Source organism: Serinus canaria, chromosome 2, assembly GCF_022539315.1.
Source record: "Serinus canaria isolate serCan28SL12 chromosome 2, serCan2020, whole genome shotgun sequence".
Taxonomy (NCBI): Eukaryota; Metazoa; Chordata; class Aves; order Passeriformes; family Fringillidae; genus Serinus; species Serinus canaria.
In genome coordinates this window covers 52308380-52329084 of record NC_066315.1, presented here as the reverse complement: position 1 = coordinate 52329084, position 20705 = coordinate 52308380, and the positions used below count along the sequence as shown (strand labels likewise).

The following is a 20705-nucleotide window of genomic DNA, read 5'->3' as shown; positions in this document are numbered from 1 at the left end:
CTCGAAAGCTGGGAATGAGCAGCAGTGAATCAGGCCCTGAATGTGGAGTTTATCATGGTTTGTGATTTGCCTGTTATTAACTAGTGCCGTTTGTTTCTAGATGACCCGGGATAGGTTATTTATCAGTCTGGGCACTGTTTATCTCCTGGCTAGCTTTTACAAATGTAGAGGAAGAACATACTGCTGTAGAAAACATATTGATTTTTTTGTGGGGTCCCTGCAAGTTCAGATATCTCTAAAAGATCTCTGGATTCCTACAAGATCCATTTGCAGGTGTAGATAATGGTGGTCAGTCAAGCAGAGTAAGAGAAAAACAAGATTCTGTCCTGTTTATATCAACTATTTTACTATTAACTTGTGAGAATCCAGGACTTCATCTAGGATTTTTTGGCTGAGTCTCATGCTAGCATTCAGTTCTTCTTCCTATCCACCCATTATAATGGGAAACATAGTGAAGGAGCTGAGACTTTGTATGAAGATATTAAATGCAAAACCTTTCCTTCAAGTGTGAAAAGATAAATGTTTCTCTTGTGTTTCTTTGAGCATGTAGGGATTTTCCTTTTTAAAATTGCCTTTCCAAAGTTGTCATTATGTGGAAAATCAAGTTCTTCCTACCTCTCACTGCTCTGGCAAAACTAGCATTGGTTTGTAGCAAGGAATTGCATCAAATGCTCCCCTTCCCACTCCCTCCCTGCTCTGCTACAAGGTTGAGCAAGGCAGCTCTTCCATAAGTTAATGCTATGTAATTGAAGAACAGTGTTATTGCATATCCAGTATATTTAACAGTGCAACTTCTTCATACAAAGTTGCTGAGCAGATGCTGCATATTTTTGTTTGGAGCCACATATTTATCACAGTCTAATTTTGTCTTCTTCTGGGGAAAAAAAAAATCCCCACCTGCCTGCAGCAGAATAAACCCACAAGTGAATCTGCAGTGAGCAGCACTGGGGACCCCATGCACAACAAGCGCTCCAAGATAAAGCCTGACGAGGACCTCCCCAGCCCAGGAGCAGGAAGCATGCAGGTATGGCAGCCAGATTCCAATCATGAGCCTTCCCTCTTGCTGCTGGAGTGAAAATGCACCTTTCCTGTGACACACATGTTTTCAGCCTCCTTGGTGTGCTGCACACACGGGCAGCCTCCGCTCGCAGTAGCCTGGGTTAAATGGGAGCTGCTCCTGGGGTGCAGGGTCTGTGGCAGGATGAGGGCAGAGAGGATGGAGAGGCACCTCTGATCAGTCAGAGCATGCTCAGTGCCCTGTTTGCTACAGAACAGTGAACGAGAGACATTCAGGTCTTTATTAAGGACATGTTTTCTGTTCAGCAAAAGTACTTAAGGCCACCTTGACTTTTCCTGGGTCTTAGCACTGTACTGCACTGAGGCCCCTGTGTCAGGCTCCAGACTCGTTTGTTGTACTTTCTGTACGAGTTAATGCCACTGGTTTTAGTAGAGTGACTCTTGATTTACAGTGACTCAGGGGAGATGAGAATCAGAGCCTCAGTCTTGGGAGTGAATCCATGAAAACAAAGCAGAGGTCTGCCTAAATCCTTCAGCAGGTTTGAAATGGAAAAATAGCAGGAGTGCATAATCAGAAGCAAATGTTTGCACTAACATCTGATTCTTACCCTCAGCAAATAACAAGCTGGGGAGAATGAGGCACCCTGATGAACTGGAGGTGGGAAATCTAACCCCAAAATTAAATACTTACACCCCTGCTCACCCCTTTTAAGTACATGTTAAGGGCAAGAACAGACTGACAAATAACTCAAAAATTACCAGTCTGCTCTTGGAAAGGTTTTAGCATGCAAAACTGTTACTGTTCCAACAATGGAAACACATTGGATTACTGGTGATCCAATTTCTGTCCAACCCTAGTACTAAAATCAAATTCTAGGTAATTCAACTATGTTGACTAGTGCCTTTCACATTAGTGGTGCCACTGAATCATCAAAGCCAGGTGCACAAATAACAAGCTGCTTAAATAAAGTGTGAGGGAAGCTGGGCCATTGTGATTTATTTTTAATTAAAATGTAAGGGGAACAAAGAATATGTTTTACATGGATAATTTGCAAATGGCTTCTGGTTTATCAGGCCTGTTTTGGGCTCCTGTATTTTGTAGAATGGAGTAGCATAGTGAAGTGAAAGTAAAATAATCCTCCCTCCCCTGCCTCCTACACACACACACACACACACACACACACACACACACACACACACACACACACACACACCCCATCATCTTTCTTTTAATGCTGAAGTAATTCATTTTTCTTCCTCCTCAGTTTCAGAAATTCCTCTCTCTTCTTCTCACCCCTGTTTTTTATCTCTCTCCAGGAGCAGCCAGAAGGAATGACCTTGGTAAAAGAGGAAGGGGATAAAGATGAAAGCAAACAGGAGCCTGAAGTGGTCTATGAGACAAACTGCCACTGGGAAGGCTGTTCCCGGGAGTTTGACACGCAGGAACAGCTAGTGCATGTAAGTTAATGGTATTCAGGAACTAGGTTTTAAAACTACCTGACCTTTTTCATGGGGGTCAGCTTCTCTGACCCTGTGCTGAGTCAAGTTTCTTAGCTAACAGAGCTGCAAACTGGAGAGGGGTTTATGAGTTTCTGAGAATAAAGAAAACTCGAAGCCACAGTGCTTGACCTGTTCAGTCAGCTAAAGCTTAGTGTAAAATTCAATAAAGTCTTCCACAGAGATTGTAATGGCTCTGATCCTGTAAGCCAGCAAACGCTATTTTGAGTTAGCGACTTTGATAGTTATTGAGTAATAGTAAGCTGGACATGAATGATTATTAACCTTTAGCCAAGTTTGATTTTTTTCTCCCCAAAGGGGCTGTAACAGTAGAAATGGGTGAGGGGAATTTTTTCCCTTCCCTAAGAGAGGTTTTGCAATCAATTTACTGTTGTGTGTAAATCGAAAGGGATTATTTGGCTAAATACATGGGGGCTGAGTTACTTCAGTCATTTCAGCAATTCTGTGCTACACCAAATATTTATTCTATCTCCCTTTTTTTTTATTCCTCTCTGCCACCTCTTCCAGATAAACAATTTGTACTATTTTGTAGTATTGTAAGATAGAAAGTGAACAATCAAAATTCAGACTACAGCCTGACAAGTGCAACCCCTTGCAGTTCTAGCCTCCTTAACTAGCAGCACCTCTCTTATTTACTGGCGTCATAGAACATATTGAATACTCTGAAAAGAAATGGAATTCCTAGTACAGAACAGAGAGGAACACCCTCAGCAAATGAACATGTGACAGAATTGTATTTAGTTTAGAAAACTTTTAATACTTTACTGGAGATCATGCAAAATCTGTTAGAGAATGTGGCTAGTACTTCTGAAATAACTAGTTGGAAAATACACTTTTTCACCCAAAATAAATGAAAACAAACCCACCATATATTTCCAAACACTATGCCAAATGGTAAGCTTATCCTTTACTAAAGCTGACTTTAGTAAAGCAATGTCAGCTTTCACTTGCTGGAGTTTGAGAACCTCTTGGTGTTGCAGTTATTCATCAAGATGTATTTTCACATTCTTGTTATTATTAAGTAGTAGCAGCAGTAGTAACAACAATCATGATAAATGAAAGACTATCAACAACTAAAATAATATGAAAAATGTGACATTTTCCCAAGAATTCTTTGAGACATTTGGCACATATAATTCCCTAGCGTTTGAATAGGCCAAATTGAAATGTGAGGAGAAACCGTTTTGGTGTCACAGTACCTTTTGGGAAAGAAATGCCATACTAATGGCTTCTGCAAGTGCTTTGAGACATTTAAATTAAAAGATCAAATGTTGGTGTTTGAATTGAATCTGTGCAAACAGACCAAATGACATCATATGGGGCTCTGCATAGGCACAGTCTTTATATCTGTTAGCAATTGTAAGACTGAAGCTTTATGAGGTCTGGGAAACCTTTCAATGTTCAGAAATTATCCCAGTGATGATGATAAATAATGTGCACAGAAATATATGAAATAAAAGAGAAATTCAGAATAAAGATACCCTTGGCAATAAAAAACGAAAAAGGATTTTTTGATGTTCCAGGTCTAAAATTTAATGGAAGTCCTCTGAGTGAATTAAATTGACAGGGTGGTACTTCAGTTCTTCTGGAGTGTAATTTTAAAGTTAATATGTTGGTTTTGGTGGGATTTTTATAGCAAATCTGCCTGCATTGTAATGGTCAACAGCAGGACTGAAAAAAGTGTATTTCTTATGTTTCTGAACAATGGCAACATCTGAAATGAGTATCTCTAGACATAGAAAAGGAATATAAAAAAGTTTTTCTATGACACGGAACTCTTTTTGGCAGGGCTCAGGATTCAGGTGTGTTATCATGGTGTTTAGATTACAAGGTGCAAGACTTGACCCTATACCCTGAAGACAATAAATTCATGATGGCAACCATCACATTTAAGTAGCACAAATCATGCTGTAAGAGTCAGCGGGATTCAGTGATGGGGCCACGGTCTGTGATTTCTTTTGCTGCTCTGGCAGAGCCCCGCTGGGGGGACTTGAGCGAGTTATTTCTGCCCAGAATTGCAAAGGGCTTTAGATATCTAACTCTGTTTGAAAGCCTGGCCACTCACCCCAGTCTGCTTTTTGCACATTTTGTCTGCCCTTGATTGCCACAGCCCTCTGATGTACATCTGCAGCAGCTAGGGATAGGAAGTCTGGTCTCAGCAGGGCTTCACAGAAGGGCAGTCCTGGTTTTGCTTAGGTGTGTCACTCTGGCAGAAAGTGTTCCATCCCTGGTCCTTGAAAATCTGAGTTGAAAAAGTGGTGTGGCTCATGTATGCCTCCTATCCAAATACTGTAGGTAAATCCAAGTAGATATAAATTGCTGTAGCTGCACTTAAATCAGTGTCAGCACAGTTCTGAGTGCTGGGTGTGCCCAAGCCAGGCACAGGCACAAGCACAGTGTGTGTCTCAGGGCCCGTGCACACTCTTGACTCCATAGCCCTGACACTCTGGTAGCATCTGGGGGCCTCACCAAGCCAGGATCTTCACGGTGCCAGACACTGCTCATGCACCTGACAGGCCTGAGGTCTTTCACCCTGCAGCTCTGGGGCCACTTCCATCGGGCTGTTTGTGCCGTCAGGGGCTACCTGATCTGGCAGCAGAGTTCTGCCACCATGCCTCTTCTGGCTGCACATGCTGCTGCTCTCCTGGTGATCCCCAACCCACTGGCAGACTCATCAGGGCCTGAGATGCTCCAGCTGGGCTTGAGAAGCTTGAAGGTTTGGAAGTAAGATGCTGGACAGGATGTCAAAAGTGTAGATCACCATCCAGATTTGTTGATTCTGCTGTAGGGTAGTAATCATCATGGCAGGGGCAGCTGGCATAGATAAAGGTAATAAAGGCTTAAATTGCCTTTATAACCTTTATCCAGATTACATCTGCCATCTTTCTGTACAGTTGTAACCATGCATAATAGCAAGAGATCAGACCCAGAATGTCCAATGGCACAGGACAGACTGTTATCCAAGCCTTGCTTCCCTATACAATGAAATTTTAGAGCAACTGTGGTTTTGAGGGAAGAGATGGAAGTATGTTTCTAGCTGTTTGTTTTGTTTCCTGAAGGATTAGGTAACTCTACGTGAGTTCTAGTCATACCAGGTTGAGTAGAGCTTCAAAAAGCTTTTCCAGAACACACACTGCACACAGTTTATGGTATAGATGGCATTACTCCCACTATGTATACAATGTATACACAAGCACATATGCATGTGTTTTGAAAAAGATCAATATGAGTTCTAGTATATTCTGGTCTTTCTGTCGTATATGGATAGCTTTGTTATTTCTTGGGGAACTTTTAGACATAATTTACTTTGAAATCAACTGTGGTTGAAATCAACATTACAAAGTGATGTGTGACATATCATGTATGAAATGGTAAAGGCAAATAAAATCTGTGTCTAAATATGTGGTATAGCTTTACAGCAGAAATTACAATGTTGTGCAATTTCAGTAGTCAGCATTTGATATAATTTTCTGCATTTCTGTAGCAAAGTCCTGCAGTTATTAGTGTAAAATGTAGGTGCCACTGATTCTGACTGAATTTATGAACAGAACCTGAGCTGCTGTGAATAAATAACTGAAAAACTTATACCTAAAAGAATCGTTATTGACCCACCCAGAAGGGTCTGACAGTGAAATTTTGGCACGGGTGATGTTATTTTCAAGTGATATGAGCCACTTAGAATTCAGCATGGGTAAATTTTCATGATGCATACACCAAAAGGCAAGGTGTTAAACCATCAGTCACTCTGCCTTATTTATAACACCTATCCATCCTTCCTCTGCCCCCCTCCTTCTCTTACAGTTAATAGAAAGATTCATGATTCTTCATGGTTGTCTATCTAGCGTCTGACAGTACCGACTGCACTGCTAAAGCAAGTCACTATCTATAATTGATATCCTTCTATGGAATAGGGTACCGGCTGCAATTGAAGGGTTTTGCTGAAAGCTTTTAAATCCTGACAAGTTCTGCCCTTGTTCTGGTTGTTGCTGAGCTGCACTGCTGAGATCCCAGGGTTATTTGAAGTTGATGCAAAGGGGCGCGTGTGTTGCACATTAGCAAGGCACAAAGTTGGTGAGCCACATTAGAGCTGCCACTGCATCCTCCCGCCAGGTAGTCTTATTTACAGTGCACTGCACTCCTGAAAAGGCTGGGTACATTAATGTTTGAAATGTCTATTAGAGGTTTCTTTCTTTCCCTTTTTTCTTCTCTGCAGAAAATTAAAAGAACGATCTTATTTATTTTAAAGCCTCAGTTTGCTGCTGGGGTCTTTATCATTCTGCTGTTTAATTAATTTCTCTGCCCAGCGAGATATTATAATTGGGCTTAGCTGAGCTCAAGTTTGTTTTAAATATGTGAGCGCCTAGAAGCTAATAAGATACTGTATATATTTATAAATCTGCTTTTTGTTGCAGTTTGTCCCTTTTTTTCTCCCAGAAATCAGTTAAGAATAAAATATTGCAAAAGGGTTAGATGCTAAAGATAAAAATTTACTTAAGAAAATTATCCTTCAAGGAAATGACTGAATTTATTGTTAAATATTAATACAATGGCAATCAGAAAAACACAGTGCTGCCTATTTCTCATCCCCCTTGCTGCGTAGCCTTGATGATAATTATTTTTTATTCAAAAACGTGCTTGAAGAACTGTAGAGCTATTTTTTTGTTAGTGTTTTCTCCTGAATTTTACAGCAATAAAATTCTTTCATTGTTGTTACATTTGATTAGATGAGATCAAAAAGCCCTAAACTATCAGCAGTGGCTTATATTCGGGACTCCATTTGCTGAGCTCTTCCTGCCTGTTTGCAAAGCCTGGTTGACTGGAGCACTCCCCTGGAAATCCCTGGGGATTGTACTTCTACACATGGCTCCCTTATTGCACTGTAGGGCAGTTTCTTGTGTTTTTCAGGTACCCCACATGTTCCTAAGGCATCACAGTGCACTGAGGGTACCCAAAAGAACCATTACATGCGATTCTGAGACTGGAGTTTCTTAATATTCGTGCTCTCTGTTCCTACAGAAAACAGTGGGTTCAACCCTAACCAACAGAATTTTGCCAGCAATCCGTGGAGACCTACATAAACCCCAAACTGTGCCCACATCCAATCTCTGCTTAGGTTTTACAGCATCTGTGAGGTGCCTTAATCAATCCAGTGCACCTCAAAACACTGAACATCAGGAGGTGGGGAACGCACCACTCTGAAGGACTAGCCCTCTTTACAGTGGGTGATTTTGGATGCCCAGAAGTAAGGACACTCAAAGTCAATAGATTTGAAAGTCTCACTTTCTCTGTTACTGTGCGGGCTTTGGACTGTGGCTTCTTCCTCAGCTCCTCTCCTGCAGGAGAGCTGGAGGTGAGGACAGGAGAGAGCTTTACCACTCTTCTCTAAACAAAGATTCTAAACAAAGATCCAGCTGCAATAGGAGGGTAAACCAGTATAAGGCAGTTCCCCTGAGTATCAGCTACAGTGCAGCAGACCTGTAAGTGACCCTGAGAGTTGCATGTTGCCCACCACTTGCAAGAGGAGAAACTGCCCTGTAAGACCCCAAAGCTGCCAAAGCCGAGCAGGTGCTGGGTGCAGCTGTGTGAGTAGGGATCTGCACCTAAAGGGAAGCAATTGCACACATCTGGCCCAACAAACAGATTATCCTTCATGCATTAGTGGTCTCTTTTCTCTGGGTCCTGGCTTGCAAACTGGTTGTGGGGCAGGTGAAGTCACAGCTTTCTGAAGCAAGTCCCTTACAATCTCAAAGGGGTGAGATTACTCATCCCGGTTTGCATACTTCTCAAAATACATTTAGGGATTTACTTAATGTTTAATTCTTCTTTGCAGAGGCAATTTTCAGTGTTTTTTTCATTGCAGTTTTATTTGGCTCTAGCACAGTAACACAGACAAGGCTCAGCCCATTCACAGGCTCATTGTGCGTGGCAGTGACAGCTACTGCCCTGACAGGTTCAGGAATGTTTCCTTTAAATTGAAAAGAGTAAAGACTAGATAAGAACATGAAATCCATTATAGTAATCATTTTTTCCTGACAAAAGGAGAATGTTTTACGTACCACAGCAAGGGGAGTTCTGTTGGTGGTTTTATTCTCTTTCATCTTATTTTATTTTTTACTCACTGGGGTCTGGACCCTAACTCATACTTGGAGAAGGAGTGCTGCAGACAAAAGAAATCCGTTCTTCAAGTGAGGCAAGCCCAAGGCTTGGGCTGAAAGTTGGGACAGCTTGGAGAAGGCAGGGAGTTATTTCAGGCAGTTATTTCAGTGGCAAGCAAGTGCCATGGGAAGCCTTTTTAGAGTTTGTCCATCCCCTCAATATATTTTATTTTTGTAGCTGTGAGGGTACAAAGGAATAGAAGAAGAGATCATAGCGAATAATCATAAGAGACATCTGTACAGAAGTTTTTAGATTTTGAAATCTCTTCCTCATTACCTGTTTAAAGGCTGATTTCTAATTAGGTCACCACCTTGCTGTGTTGGATTATAAGCTGCTGAGCCCATTCTTTTGAACTGTGCCAGAATTGTTGAATTGTTTATAGGCCAGCAATTTATTAGAAGGCATAGCAAAGCTGGTAAGCAGATCTGTGCCTTTGAGAGCATGTTCATTCTCTCTTGGTTTCTGTCTGGGTATCTAACACAGTCTTGTTTAAATTAAGCTAGTCTTTAACCCCCCATCAGAGGTGTGCATGTAAGTGCTGTTGGGTTTTAAGGTTAAGTAACCATAGACAGACCTCACTGCTGTTCTGGAGCCTCAGTAGCCCCCAGGCTCTGGCACGACCCCTGCTTGTGCTTCTCAGCACATCCTTGTTCTGCGTCAGTCACTGCCATGCCCTTTGCCTCCCAGCAGTGTTAAAAGTCATCCATGCTGCCTTGTGAAGAGATCTTACTCACTGTGGGCTTGACCCAAAGGCCAGCTGTGCTTTGGCTCAGGTCCTCTTAAGCACTCCACTGCACAAGTGCATCAGCAGTCTCCCTGCCTGGAGTCTGGCTTTTGATGAATCACAGAGAAGAAGGTAGAAAAAAATAACATGGGGATTTCTTTTTTGATAGAGAAAGGTTTACAACAAAATAAATCCACCCTAATCTGTAAAGTATTAAGAGGGGATTTAGAGAGAGAAATGTAATCATTTTTTAATTTTAATTCCTCTGTAATTAGCATTTCTTTCACAGCATTAAGAAAACTTGTTGTTAGCCTGCTGCTGCTATGGCTTTATGAGTTGCCAAAGTCATTGTCTTTGAATTGATATCCCTGAAAGAGGTTGCTAAACTATGATATGTCCTTTAAATAACACTTCTTTTTCACTGTTGTAGGTAGGGACAAACAGTGCTCCCCCTGTTCCCTGGGAACTTACTCTACCCACTCTACCCATAGTGAGTGGGCACTTGGGTGGAAAGGGCTGTGCAGGGCTTGACTTTGGTCCATGTTTTTAATCACACAGCATTATTTAGGTGTTTGCCTGACAGTTCAGCTGGTGAACGCTTCCAAGTTACTGATATTTTACAGGTGTCTTCCAATTTTGAGGAGAAATGTAAGATATAAGAAGCTGCCAGCCAAGTCCCAGGGCAGCCCATGCTGGTTGAGTGACTAACTCATAGGCAAGAGTAAAGCAGCAAACTGAATTGACCCGTCACCTCCTGACTCTTGTTGGCATATCAGGGAGAAGAGAGAAAAGGAAGTCCTTCCCTGCCTTAATTTTGCTGCCTCAGAGCTGCAGGGAGGGCTGGGCTTATGCATGGACTTCAGGTACATTTCAGTCCTAACTAAATTGTCAGGACAAGGCAGATTCACCTGGACAGAGATGTTTTTTTCTATTCAGCTTTTTCATGCCTTGCTTCTGTTAAGTCATTTGATGTCACATAGCCTGTGTTATTAGGATGAACCAGTGGGAGATATACCTTGATGTGTTTGGTGTGTTATGTCTCTGCATTGCTTTTCTCACCCATATGCAACCAAAAAAATCTACCTATAGTAAACCAGTCCTGGGAAGAATAGAAATCTGTGACTGCTGGCTCATCTGCATTTTCTGAGACAGAAGTGGCAGATCAGCATGTACAAAAGGAGGCAGAGACAGGCAACTTAAATACAGACATGACTGAAGTTTCTGCAGTTGGTTTTAAAAGGGCTGGGCTGTATGGATTCATTTTTGCAGTCTCTATTGTTTGTGTAACCTCTTAATAGAAAGAAAAAGAAAAATGAAAAGCAGATGAGCCTTTTATCGTGGGGAAACAAATCCAGTGTTATCCTGTGCTTAAACTTTAGTGTAAGCATGACTTTTCTTCAAGATGTTGAGTACCTAATCTGTAAAAAGAATGGGTGGTGGTTTTGTCAGGAGTGGGTCCTCTGGTGGCTTGCACTGTAGGTATGAGGTCTGCATATTCCATTCTTATGTGTATCACAGGGCTGAGATGCTGCAGTTCTCTGTGAGATAAAGTAGTCAAGCTGAAAATGAAACAAAGCTCCAACTGTATCCCTCCTTGTGTTTAGCAGAGATAAACTACAGTGGAGTCTCAGTGCTGCTCCGTTTGGCTTCTGGCAGCAGCTTTAATTGGTAAAATGCAGATTTTTTTTTTGATCAAGAGAGGATTATTCTTGCTATCAGTCTGGAGCATCTTATTTCAAGATGAAAAGGCTTTGCTGAATTACAGATGCCAACATTTTTACAAAGCACTTTGGCGATTGACATCTCAAAGAGAAAGTATGATTTATTAGCCTATAATGGCTAACACTCAGCACTGGGCTAGGTCCTACTGATTTGTGAAATTGCTTAATATGAATTGCCTTTTTGTGCAATTCAAGCCCCAGGTTTTTCAAATAAACTTAGAATATAAAGTGTATGAAACATTGCATACCTGAAAAGGGAGAAGGGTAATGGGACTGTGTAGGTATAAAAGAAAAGAAAAGCGAAAGGAAGAGAAGGTTAAAGAAAGCGAGAGAGAGAGAGAGAGAGAGGGAAAGAGGAGAAGAAAAAGAAAAGAGACAGGAAAAAAAAAAAACCTACTTCTAAATCCATCTTGGTGGTGCTTTTTTACAGTAGTTTGGTTGAAATGTTGGCAGGGTAAAGATTAATAACAAGCCTTGTCGCTATCAGTACTTGCTTGTCGATTCTCTGTAACAGGGCTGTCTGTTCAGCATGGAAATTATTGATTAAATAAAAATTGCTATTAGATTGTGATGTGATCCATAATCACAAACAATGGTGGACATTCTTCTTTCAGATCCAAAGCCATGCATCAAGTTTTTCCTTGCAGCAATTTATATTGTGCTGACACTCGCACCCATTAGGCTTTTATCCTCTCCTACATGTGCCAAGAAAGCACGAAAAGAAAGAACAGCAGCAGCACAGCACTGGGTAGGCACTCACTAAATTTTCAGAGAGAAGCACAGTACAGATAAGTCTGTCCTTTGCTTCTGGTTAGCACCTTACCTCAGAAGTGATTCCTGCCAGATAAGGGCAACACACCTTGAATGCATCCAGGGAGGTCCAGTATGGTTTGCGGGAGGAGGCTGTAGTGCTGTATTATTTTAGGATTCTGTAACATGAAGGACAAGTGTCGTTCCCGTATTTATTTAGCTCTGATGCTTCCTAATTTGAGGAATTCAGGATTGGAGCAGATTACTTAAAACTTTAGGCTGAGTTAATTAAAAAGATAACATCTCACTCTTTACAGCACATGTGAGCATGGTACCAACTTTCTCCTGTGAAAACCTTTGTCTAAAACTAAAGGAAACTTAGGGAAAAAAAATTTGAGAGTTTGGCTACTTATAGGAGCTTCTGTCCCTTTGTTTCTGAATACCTTAAACAATATATGTATATCAGAACTGATCAAGCCCACCTGACCTGGCTGCTAGGGAGAAGCATTCCTGTAGCTCTGGTGTTTTCATTGTACAGTGTTTTGCCAGTTACCAGCATCAGGCAGGATTGCCACAAAAGTTCTGTACTTCTGTAAACTGAGAGTAGAGAATCTTAATACACTGTGCATATGCAGTGATTTTGTTGTTGTTGTTAGTGTAAGTTTACTTAAAGTGAAGGCCATATCCTTTAAACCATTACCAGTGCTAATTATCAAATAATACATTGTACAATTCCTCTCTCTCACTACCATTGGGGTAGTGTTTTCTTTATTGTGCCTTATTATGTGTAATATTGCCTCAGATAACCAAGAAAACCCTGCCTGCAGTATTTGACCATTTGCCATATTATGGCTTTAACAGGCAACTTTAAAGAGTGTTTAACAGTGAGCTTAGCTTACTCCATTATGCAGGGCAAGTACAAAATTTTTAGGCTTGGCCACTGTCATTTCAATCAAGAGACCACTTCATTTTGCAAAGTCAGAGCATGTGCCTTGCACACCTCCCTCCAGTGCAGCCACTCTCTCTGCATGGATCAGAGCCAAGGGATTACCAGCCAGGAAATTAATTGCCAAGGGGATTCCTACACTTATGGTTAGTAAAAAAAGCCTGAACAAAGAAGTATGTTTTATATGACATTCTGAAAGTGCCAGGCTCCAGTTCTAAATAGTTTCTGGGTGAGGAAGAGTTACTGAGATACAGGACTGTTCTTTGGTTTGCTGCTGCAGATTTCTGGGGTTGACTGCCAGCACAAGTCTGTCCCATTCAGATGGTGCCGCAGTGGTGTATAGGAGAAGATAGAAATCTTTGAGATAAACCAGACTATTTAGGATTGATTTTTAGTTACCAAAGGCCCTTGTAAGTTCTCTAGAAGTCAATTAGTGTGTGGAATGCAGGCACAGGAAAAAATTGGCCTCGGCTCTTTATTAAGTGTTTTAGGTGATACTCCATGTTCTGCTAAGAAATCCTGCACAGTTTGTATTGCAACAGCTCAAACATACATCTTTACATGGCACATGTGAGAGGATACAAAAATGTTATCCCATGGCAAAAAAAGATAAAAGAAGGTAACTCTGCTGCTGCTGCCTGAAACATCAAGTGTGACTAACTTCTAAAACGGGACAGAGACCTTTGCTAGCCCTGAATTTGCTAGGACAGGACCGGGATGATCAAGCCTAGCATGGATGCAAAAGGGAAATTCTAAGTGGATCTCCAGTAAAAAAACCCCAGGGTGGTCTTAGAGCAGCCATAAACTGCTGCATGTGCGGAAGCTTGCTAGACATGTTTCTTGGAGGTGTTAGGAGGAAGAGCCCCAGTTACTTCCTCCAGTCCAGTTGTGATGTTGTGGCTTTAACACACTGCTGCTGCTGTCAGCTGCTGAAGCTGGATTAATTCTACCAGGATCTCTTCTGTGATTAAATATATGTTAAAACATATATTGCCTGTAAATATTTTGGCATTGCTTAACACTGCCAGCATTTTTATTTTAGTTTCTGAGAAAAGTGCTATGTATTTTTAAGTCACAATATTTCTAGTTTTTGTAGAGGTTTTTGGTGCCATTCATTGCTAAATGTGGATCAGGCATTATCTCTAATCTGAACTGCAGCTTTCATAGTTTATGTATAAGGAGACACTAAGAGCATTTATTGAAAAAAAAGCTGTTATTCAATAGTCTCTTTCTGCAGACAAAGCATTGGTATTTTAATCATATGAACAATTTGTATGTGTCCATGTGGTAAGCACAAGGGCTCTCTTTACAAAAAATTAGAAAGAATTACTGATTGATTTACACAGGAAGATCCTGATGAGAAGTATATTTTCTTTCATTTTAAGTGGGTCAGTATTAGCTGTGCTGTAGTTACTAATAAAGTACTAAAAGTAGAAGAAAGTGAATGATTTTATAAAATCTGGTCCAAGGTTAAACAAAAGGAGGTGCATGTTTTTCAGCAAGTCCTATATACATGCTTAGTGCTAGTGCCCATATGCTTAATGGACCTTGAAAAGCAGATCCCAGTTAAATATCTGGTATTTACCTTCTATTTATCCCCTTTAGGAAAAAAGGATTTTCAGTAGAAGAGGCAGTGATTTAACTTTTTCATAAAGTATCAAATATTTTGCTATGCTTTCTGCATAGATAGATGACCCATTGTACCCCTCCTGGAGTTTGGAAGAATTCAAAATCTTGTTAAAATGGTAGTTTTAACTTTTCCTTATTTTCTCTTGCTATAGCCCTTCATAGGTTTCTAAGCTGGTTCATGGGATTAAGCATTTGTCTCTGCTAATATAAAATTGTATACAGCTGCTGTAATATATAGTTACATTTTAATTCAAAGAGCCTGTTGATTCTAAACTAGTTCCAGTGTATTTCCAAACACGTGCACTGAAAGGCAGTGTAAATTTTAGCAGATTTTTGTCATTAAAGCTTTACAATTTTTATAAAACAGCTCTGTTTTTATACATTCATTTGGTGCACCAGTTGTTGGGATATTTTGCTGGGTACTTTCTTTCTTCCAAATTTTTTTTCTTCTCTAGACATCTTTACTCTTAAGCTTTTATTTCTTGGCTTTGCTACTCTGGTCTGTGCTGTGGAATGTAAAGATTAGGAAACTCTTCCAATTTTATTTCTTGTGAACATGCCCTGTGTTAAAGGAGAATATTATTACTTTTAGCATGGTTTGAACCCACAGCTCAATAACTAACTATAGGAGTGCTAAAGCCCCACTCCTGCAGAGAGCTCAGTGTGTTGGACCCAGTCGAATTTAATGGGCTCCAGGCTGCCATAAGAGCTCATGTCAGCAGAGCAGCTCACTGAACCAGGATCTGTGCATCTTGGCCAGGAGCAATGGCTGGAATTTATCAAAGCCAAACAATATATGGGGGGAGAATAGTTAATTTCAGGTTTAATATATACAGCAGGTCTGATTTCCATTGAAGTCAGATGAGTTATGGTGGCAGGAAGGAGGCCTATAGTTTTTTGTCTTCTGCAGAAATGTGGGAAAACATCCAAAGTATTTAGTTCTGCCTCGTGTGTGCTGGTGTGCTTCTGTCAAAAGCAGGAACGGTATTTTCATTCTTCAAACTATTTGCAAATAAGATGAAATACGTTATTGTAATGCCTCTTTATGATTACTTCCTTCTCATGTGTGCTGGCAGGAGTCCTTTGTGGTCTGTCTTTGCCAGAGAGAAAAATCCAGAAATAGAATATATGCTTTTAAGTGTGTGACACTAACATCTGTAGCAGTGCTAAGTGTTGAGCTGTTCAATTTTTTTCAATTTTTTTTTTTAAGGTAAGTCCTGTATGTTTTTGTTAAAGATTGTACACAGATGTACGTGAGTTTAGATTTGTAAAGAAGAGTAAGCCATTGCTCACCTCAGGTACTGCCTGTGAGGGAGATTTTTAACATTGTTTTCCTGAAATTCTCCAGCAGTTCCATGTCAAATCAATTTTTATCCTTAAATGAAAAGATCATGAAGCAGAAAATTTTGAAGTTGAGCCTCAGGTGGTTTTCTCTCCTTCCATATTCAGCCACTCCTAGAAGGTACCATTTTCTAGGCAGCATTCACTGGCAGTCTTAGAGCCAGTGAAGCAGATGTTTGGCCAGTCTTTACCCATTTCCCCATCTAACTGTAGGAAAACTTCTCCCTTGTTTGTGCACTAGTGCTTTGGCTAATTGAGAGAGGAATGTCTAATGGATCTGAGGGGAATGTGGAGCTTTGCAATGTCAATTTCCTCTCTTGTGAGTTTATGACTTGAACAGACATTGCACCTCCTTGAAATCATGCTGTAGAGCTGTTTCCTGAAGGCAGGAGCTCTTCCTGCAGTTCAGGCTGTAGAATTCCTGCCTTTAGCCACCTCTCTGAAAGCCTTTGGGGAGAGCTTGAATGCATGTGTGATGGAGAAGAATGAGAGGAAAGCAGGCAGAACAGGCTGAAGATAATCAGTGCAGGGCTAGGGTATAGGATTTGGGAGAAGACCACCTTCATTTGCTCTTACACTGTAAAGATCAACATCACAGTTTCATTATGTAGTCAGCAGTGAGTCTTAAGTCCTTCATCGAATGGCCTTTGTCAACTTTCTTCTTCCATCCTGGTCTTTCAAGCCAAGTTTGAATTCTCTATCACTGGTACACATTTCACCTGTCCTTTTTCTCCCTGTGCTTTTCTCCTTGGTAGTCTGTTTTGGGGCTCTTGTTACACTGCAGGTGCCAGATTACCCTAGATTTTTATCATATGACCTTTACATAGAAGGTGTAATATATAGGTGTAATTGGGGAATCTAAATGTGAAGAGCACTAAAAAACAAGGTAGAAGTGAGACAAACACACACATATATAAGGTAATTTTTGTAAAAGTGAATTCTTTGCATTGCTGAAATCTTGGTGAAGCTGAAAGTTATAATGGAGTTCTTCCTGTGATGTTGCCTTTTAAAAAGGAAAAACCATACAGCAAAAGGGTTTTGTGAAGTCAGCGGTTCAGATGCTCAGAGCAGCTCTCAGCCTGTGTGTTCAAACACACACAATCTACACCAGGAAAGATCCTGAAGCAAGTGGAAGTTGGAGGGGCGTTTGCCAGCACCCTTGCAGTGGTGTGGAGCATGTAACACAACCTGCAGGAGCTGTGCAGGGAGGGCAGCCAGGAGAGCTGGGAAGCACTGCAGACAGCAGGAGAAGGTGCTGGGAGAAACACCAGGAGTGCTCAGCTTGCAGTTGGCCCCTTTTACTCTACCAGGAGCGCTGCAGGGGCAGTTCTGCCCTACAGGCTCCTTCATCTCAGTGCTCCAAGAATTTGTCACCCTTATGCAACCCTTTTGCATTTTTCCCTGCTTCAGTAGTACTCAGGAGAGCAGGGCTCCTCCTTGGAGAGCAGAGATTTAACCAAAACATCCCTGTTTGAGAGCAATTGACTTGAGCATTTGGCTTGTGGTTTCCACCATCACTTCCTTCTGCAGCCTCCACACGAAAATGCAATTAGCCTGTACTGAGGCAAGCCACAAACTGGGCAGGTGGTTGAAGAGAGAAGTGGAGCCTTTTTGTTAAAAAAAAAAAAAAAAAAAAACCAAAAAGGGAAGCTGTGATACCTTGCTTGAACTAAGGCAAATGTGATACAAAGCATCAGTGCTGGACAAGATGGTAAAACCCAGTTATCATGACAGCATGCATTGAAAAATTACTTCTCTACAGCTGGGTTGAAAAAAAAATGGAGTAAAGAAAGCCGGAATTCCTGTACCATACCAGCTTCACCTATTAGTGCCCCAGCTAGTAATACAAGAATGCAAGTTCCAAGGAAAACAAGGCACTTGATTTTTGACAGAGTTATGGAAGAGAACATCAGAGAAGAAACAAACCTGCACTACCAAAACACCTTTCCTTACCACTGTAAAACTGGAATGATTAATGTCCACAACAGCTATGTTGATGTCCTGGCAGAATCTCATTTCTTAGATTTTCAGGTTTAGCAAATAAAGATGCAATTTCTGACCATTGCTTTATTGCTGCATGCTCTGACACAGGAAATCAAGGGAGAGCTGTAAAACATTGCCCTTGATGGAGGGCATTTTGCTGCTAACAGACTTAACTGTACTGCATATGTGAATATATGTATATTAAATGAAACAAGAACAAGATGTGATCTTATTGGGAAAGAATCCCTGCAATATCCCAGAAGTTCCATTCACTCCACAGAATATACCAGAGTCTACCAAAAAGCTGTCCAAAACCTGGAAACAGATACAGGCTGAGGGGGTTGGTTCCCAGCCTGACAAGAAAGCTGTGTTTGCCCTGTTGGTATTCTGTCACATCCATACTGGATAACTGCTATATCAGAGATTAAAAGAAGGTCATGCTGTATTATAAACCACTGTCTTTATTTTTAGGATTAGATAACTTTTCTCTTTTTTCCCCCCACTGATTCCCTTTATATCCTAAGGGCAGATCCTTTCTCTTGGGTCAGGAATGTAATAAGGCAGGTTTTCCTCTCTCCAGGATATTGTGTCTGTCTCACTGTGTTTAAATTGCCACAGAAAGCTCTTCTGAGCAAAATACAGTATTTTCTTTGTACAAGAGCCAATGATTGACGTATCCATGGGGACTTCTCTGTCTTTAGCATTTAAACATACAAGTTGGATATGTTTAACCTATTGATAGGCAACAAAGACAACTACAGGATTTACTGCAAGAGAACAAAAGGAGAAGTAGAAAGAAAATATTTTTTTTTAAACTAGGGGATTTAGAAATTTTATTGCTGTTGTTAGGACAGAGAGAGAGAAAAAAATAATCAGACCTATATTTTCAGCTGAAGGAAGGAGGTGAAAAGCACACAGTCCTGGTGAGCTGTGTCCTTTGAATTAGCATATTCCTGTTTGTTAGTAATACGGTTTCACGTTTAGAGAACATGACTTATCCAATCCCATATGTAAAAAGTCATTTGCTTCACCATGGCTTGCTTAGACATCATTTGAGGCAAAAGGATGATTCCTGCTCAGGAGTACAGTGAACTCCACAAAATGCAAAAATTCATTATTAGTTTGATTGCTCTTGGCCTTTGTGCCCTCCTTGCTTCTGAACTTGTATGCCCCATGAAACAGGGACAGGCTCTACCCATGTGTTACACTGAACCCCAGATCTTTGCTAAAATTTTACTCATTAATATGACTGTAAACCCAGTCTTCTCCCAGTGGCAGCTGTGCTGGTTGGTACAAGAAAGCCATTGACCCCAATTGTTTGTTGCAACATCTCTGAGGTTCCCTACCATTTATATGGGAATGCTCCCTCAGACACTAAAATCCTCCTTTCTTAATGTTTCCATCCTCTCTTCCAACCACTGGTTTCCATGCTACCCTTCTCCTATGCCTGTCATCCCTGTCCTTCTACGTACACAGGTTATCTCAAGTTAAATCATCATAATTTTTCAGTTGACTTAGGGCTTCTAATTTTGATTCCTCCCTTTCTTCATTGACTGCTGTTGCCAGTTCTCAAGGGACAGAAATGGGTATCCAGAACAGCACAGTAATAAAAGAGCTTCAAGCATGAATTCAGCTGGAGTGCTGACTGGAGCCTCTTTTTTGTTCTTATAATTAAGTACTAACAATCATGGACTCAGAGTTCAAATGTTAAGTTTGTAAAGTAGGTAAGATACATTTCCCATTTTCTACATGCTTCACTCCTTTTTGAACTAACCATTTTTTTAAGTGAAACTTTCTTTATGTAGTAATTTTTTTTTTTAATGAGTAAAAGATTTTTAGTCACACTGGAGTTTCAAATTTTTGCAGTATATATATTTAATTTTGCAATGCTTTTATCTTGGTCTTGGCTGGGACAGAGTTAATTTTCTCCCTAATGGCTGGTACATTCTATATTTTGGACTCAGTATGAGAATAAGATTGATAACATGCAGATGTTTTGGTTGTTGCTGAGCAGTGCTTCTCTAAGTCAAGGACTTTTCAGTTTCCCATGCTCTGCCAGGGAACAGGTGCAGAAGAAGCTGAGAGCGTACACAGCCGGGAGCAGCTGACCCCAGCTGACCAAAGGGATATTCCCTACCACAGAACATTGTGCTCAGGATATGAACTGGGGGAAGTTGGCTGGGATGGCCAGTTGCTGCTCAGGGTGTGCTGGGCATCTGTGAGCAGGTGGTGACCAAGGGCATTGTGCATTGCTTGATTCTGTTGGCTATTATTCATGTCCCTGTTCTTACCTCCCATTTCATCATTGTCATTATTAGTTCTATTATAGTTTTTATTTTGGATTTTAAACTATTCTTATCTCAAACCATGGATTTTACCTTTTCCCAATTCACCCCATCCTTGCTGGCAGGGGCTGGTGGGAATGAACCTGGTAGGTAGTTGTTGGCTAGTGTTAAACCACTACAACCATTAAAAAAGCCACAGTCCTCTCACATGTAATCCAAAAATATCTGATTATGAAATGTGACATGCCACTAGTCTTCATTCAAGTTTGCAATCATGACCATATCTACTGGGAGCAAGGGGCTTCATTTGTTAATAGTGGAAAATGTTGAAAATTAAGTATAGAGATTGAGTGACAAGATCAAACACTGTGAGATGAGGAGTGCAGTGCACAGGCTATTGGGTGTATTCATTATACACCGAGGAAATTGCTGTGCAGTGCTTTTAAGATCCAGATGATCTTAACTGTGTGTATTTCATTATAGTAAAGGTGTCAAGGCTGTGGAGGCACTGACCTGCTTTGGGCCAGATCAGCAAATTGTATAAATTGTCATGTTGCTAATCAGCATTATCAGAGATCTGTCACAACAGCATTTCTTAAATCTTCCATAAAGTATGAAAGACAGCATCAAGAACT

At 40.8% G+C, this 20705-nt stretch overlaps 1 protein-coding gene across 3 annotated transcripts in view; it reads left to right on the top strand.

Moving 5' to 3' along the window:
* The window catches only part of GLI3 (GLI family zinc finger 3), a 204706-nt gene that overhangs the window by 162028 nt on the left and 21973 nt on the right, over positions 1-20705 (top strand). For 2 of the 3 annotated variants that reach the window (XM_050971487.1, XM_030230543.2), the window contains exons 9-10: positions 908-1024; positions 2335-2475. In XM_050971487.1, coding sequence (XP_050827444.1) covers positions 908-1024; positions 2335-2475 — 258 coding nt within the window. The remainder of the gene's footprint in view (positions 1-907; positions 1025-2334; positions 2476-20705) is intronic. The other variant, XM_050971489.1, reaches the window with a different exon arrangement.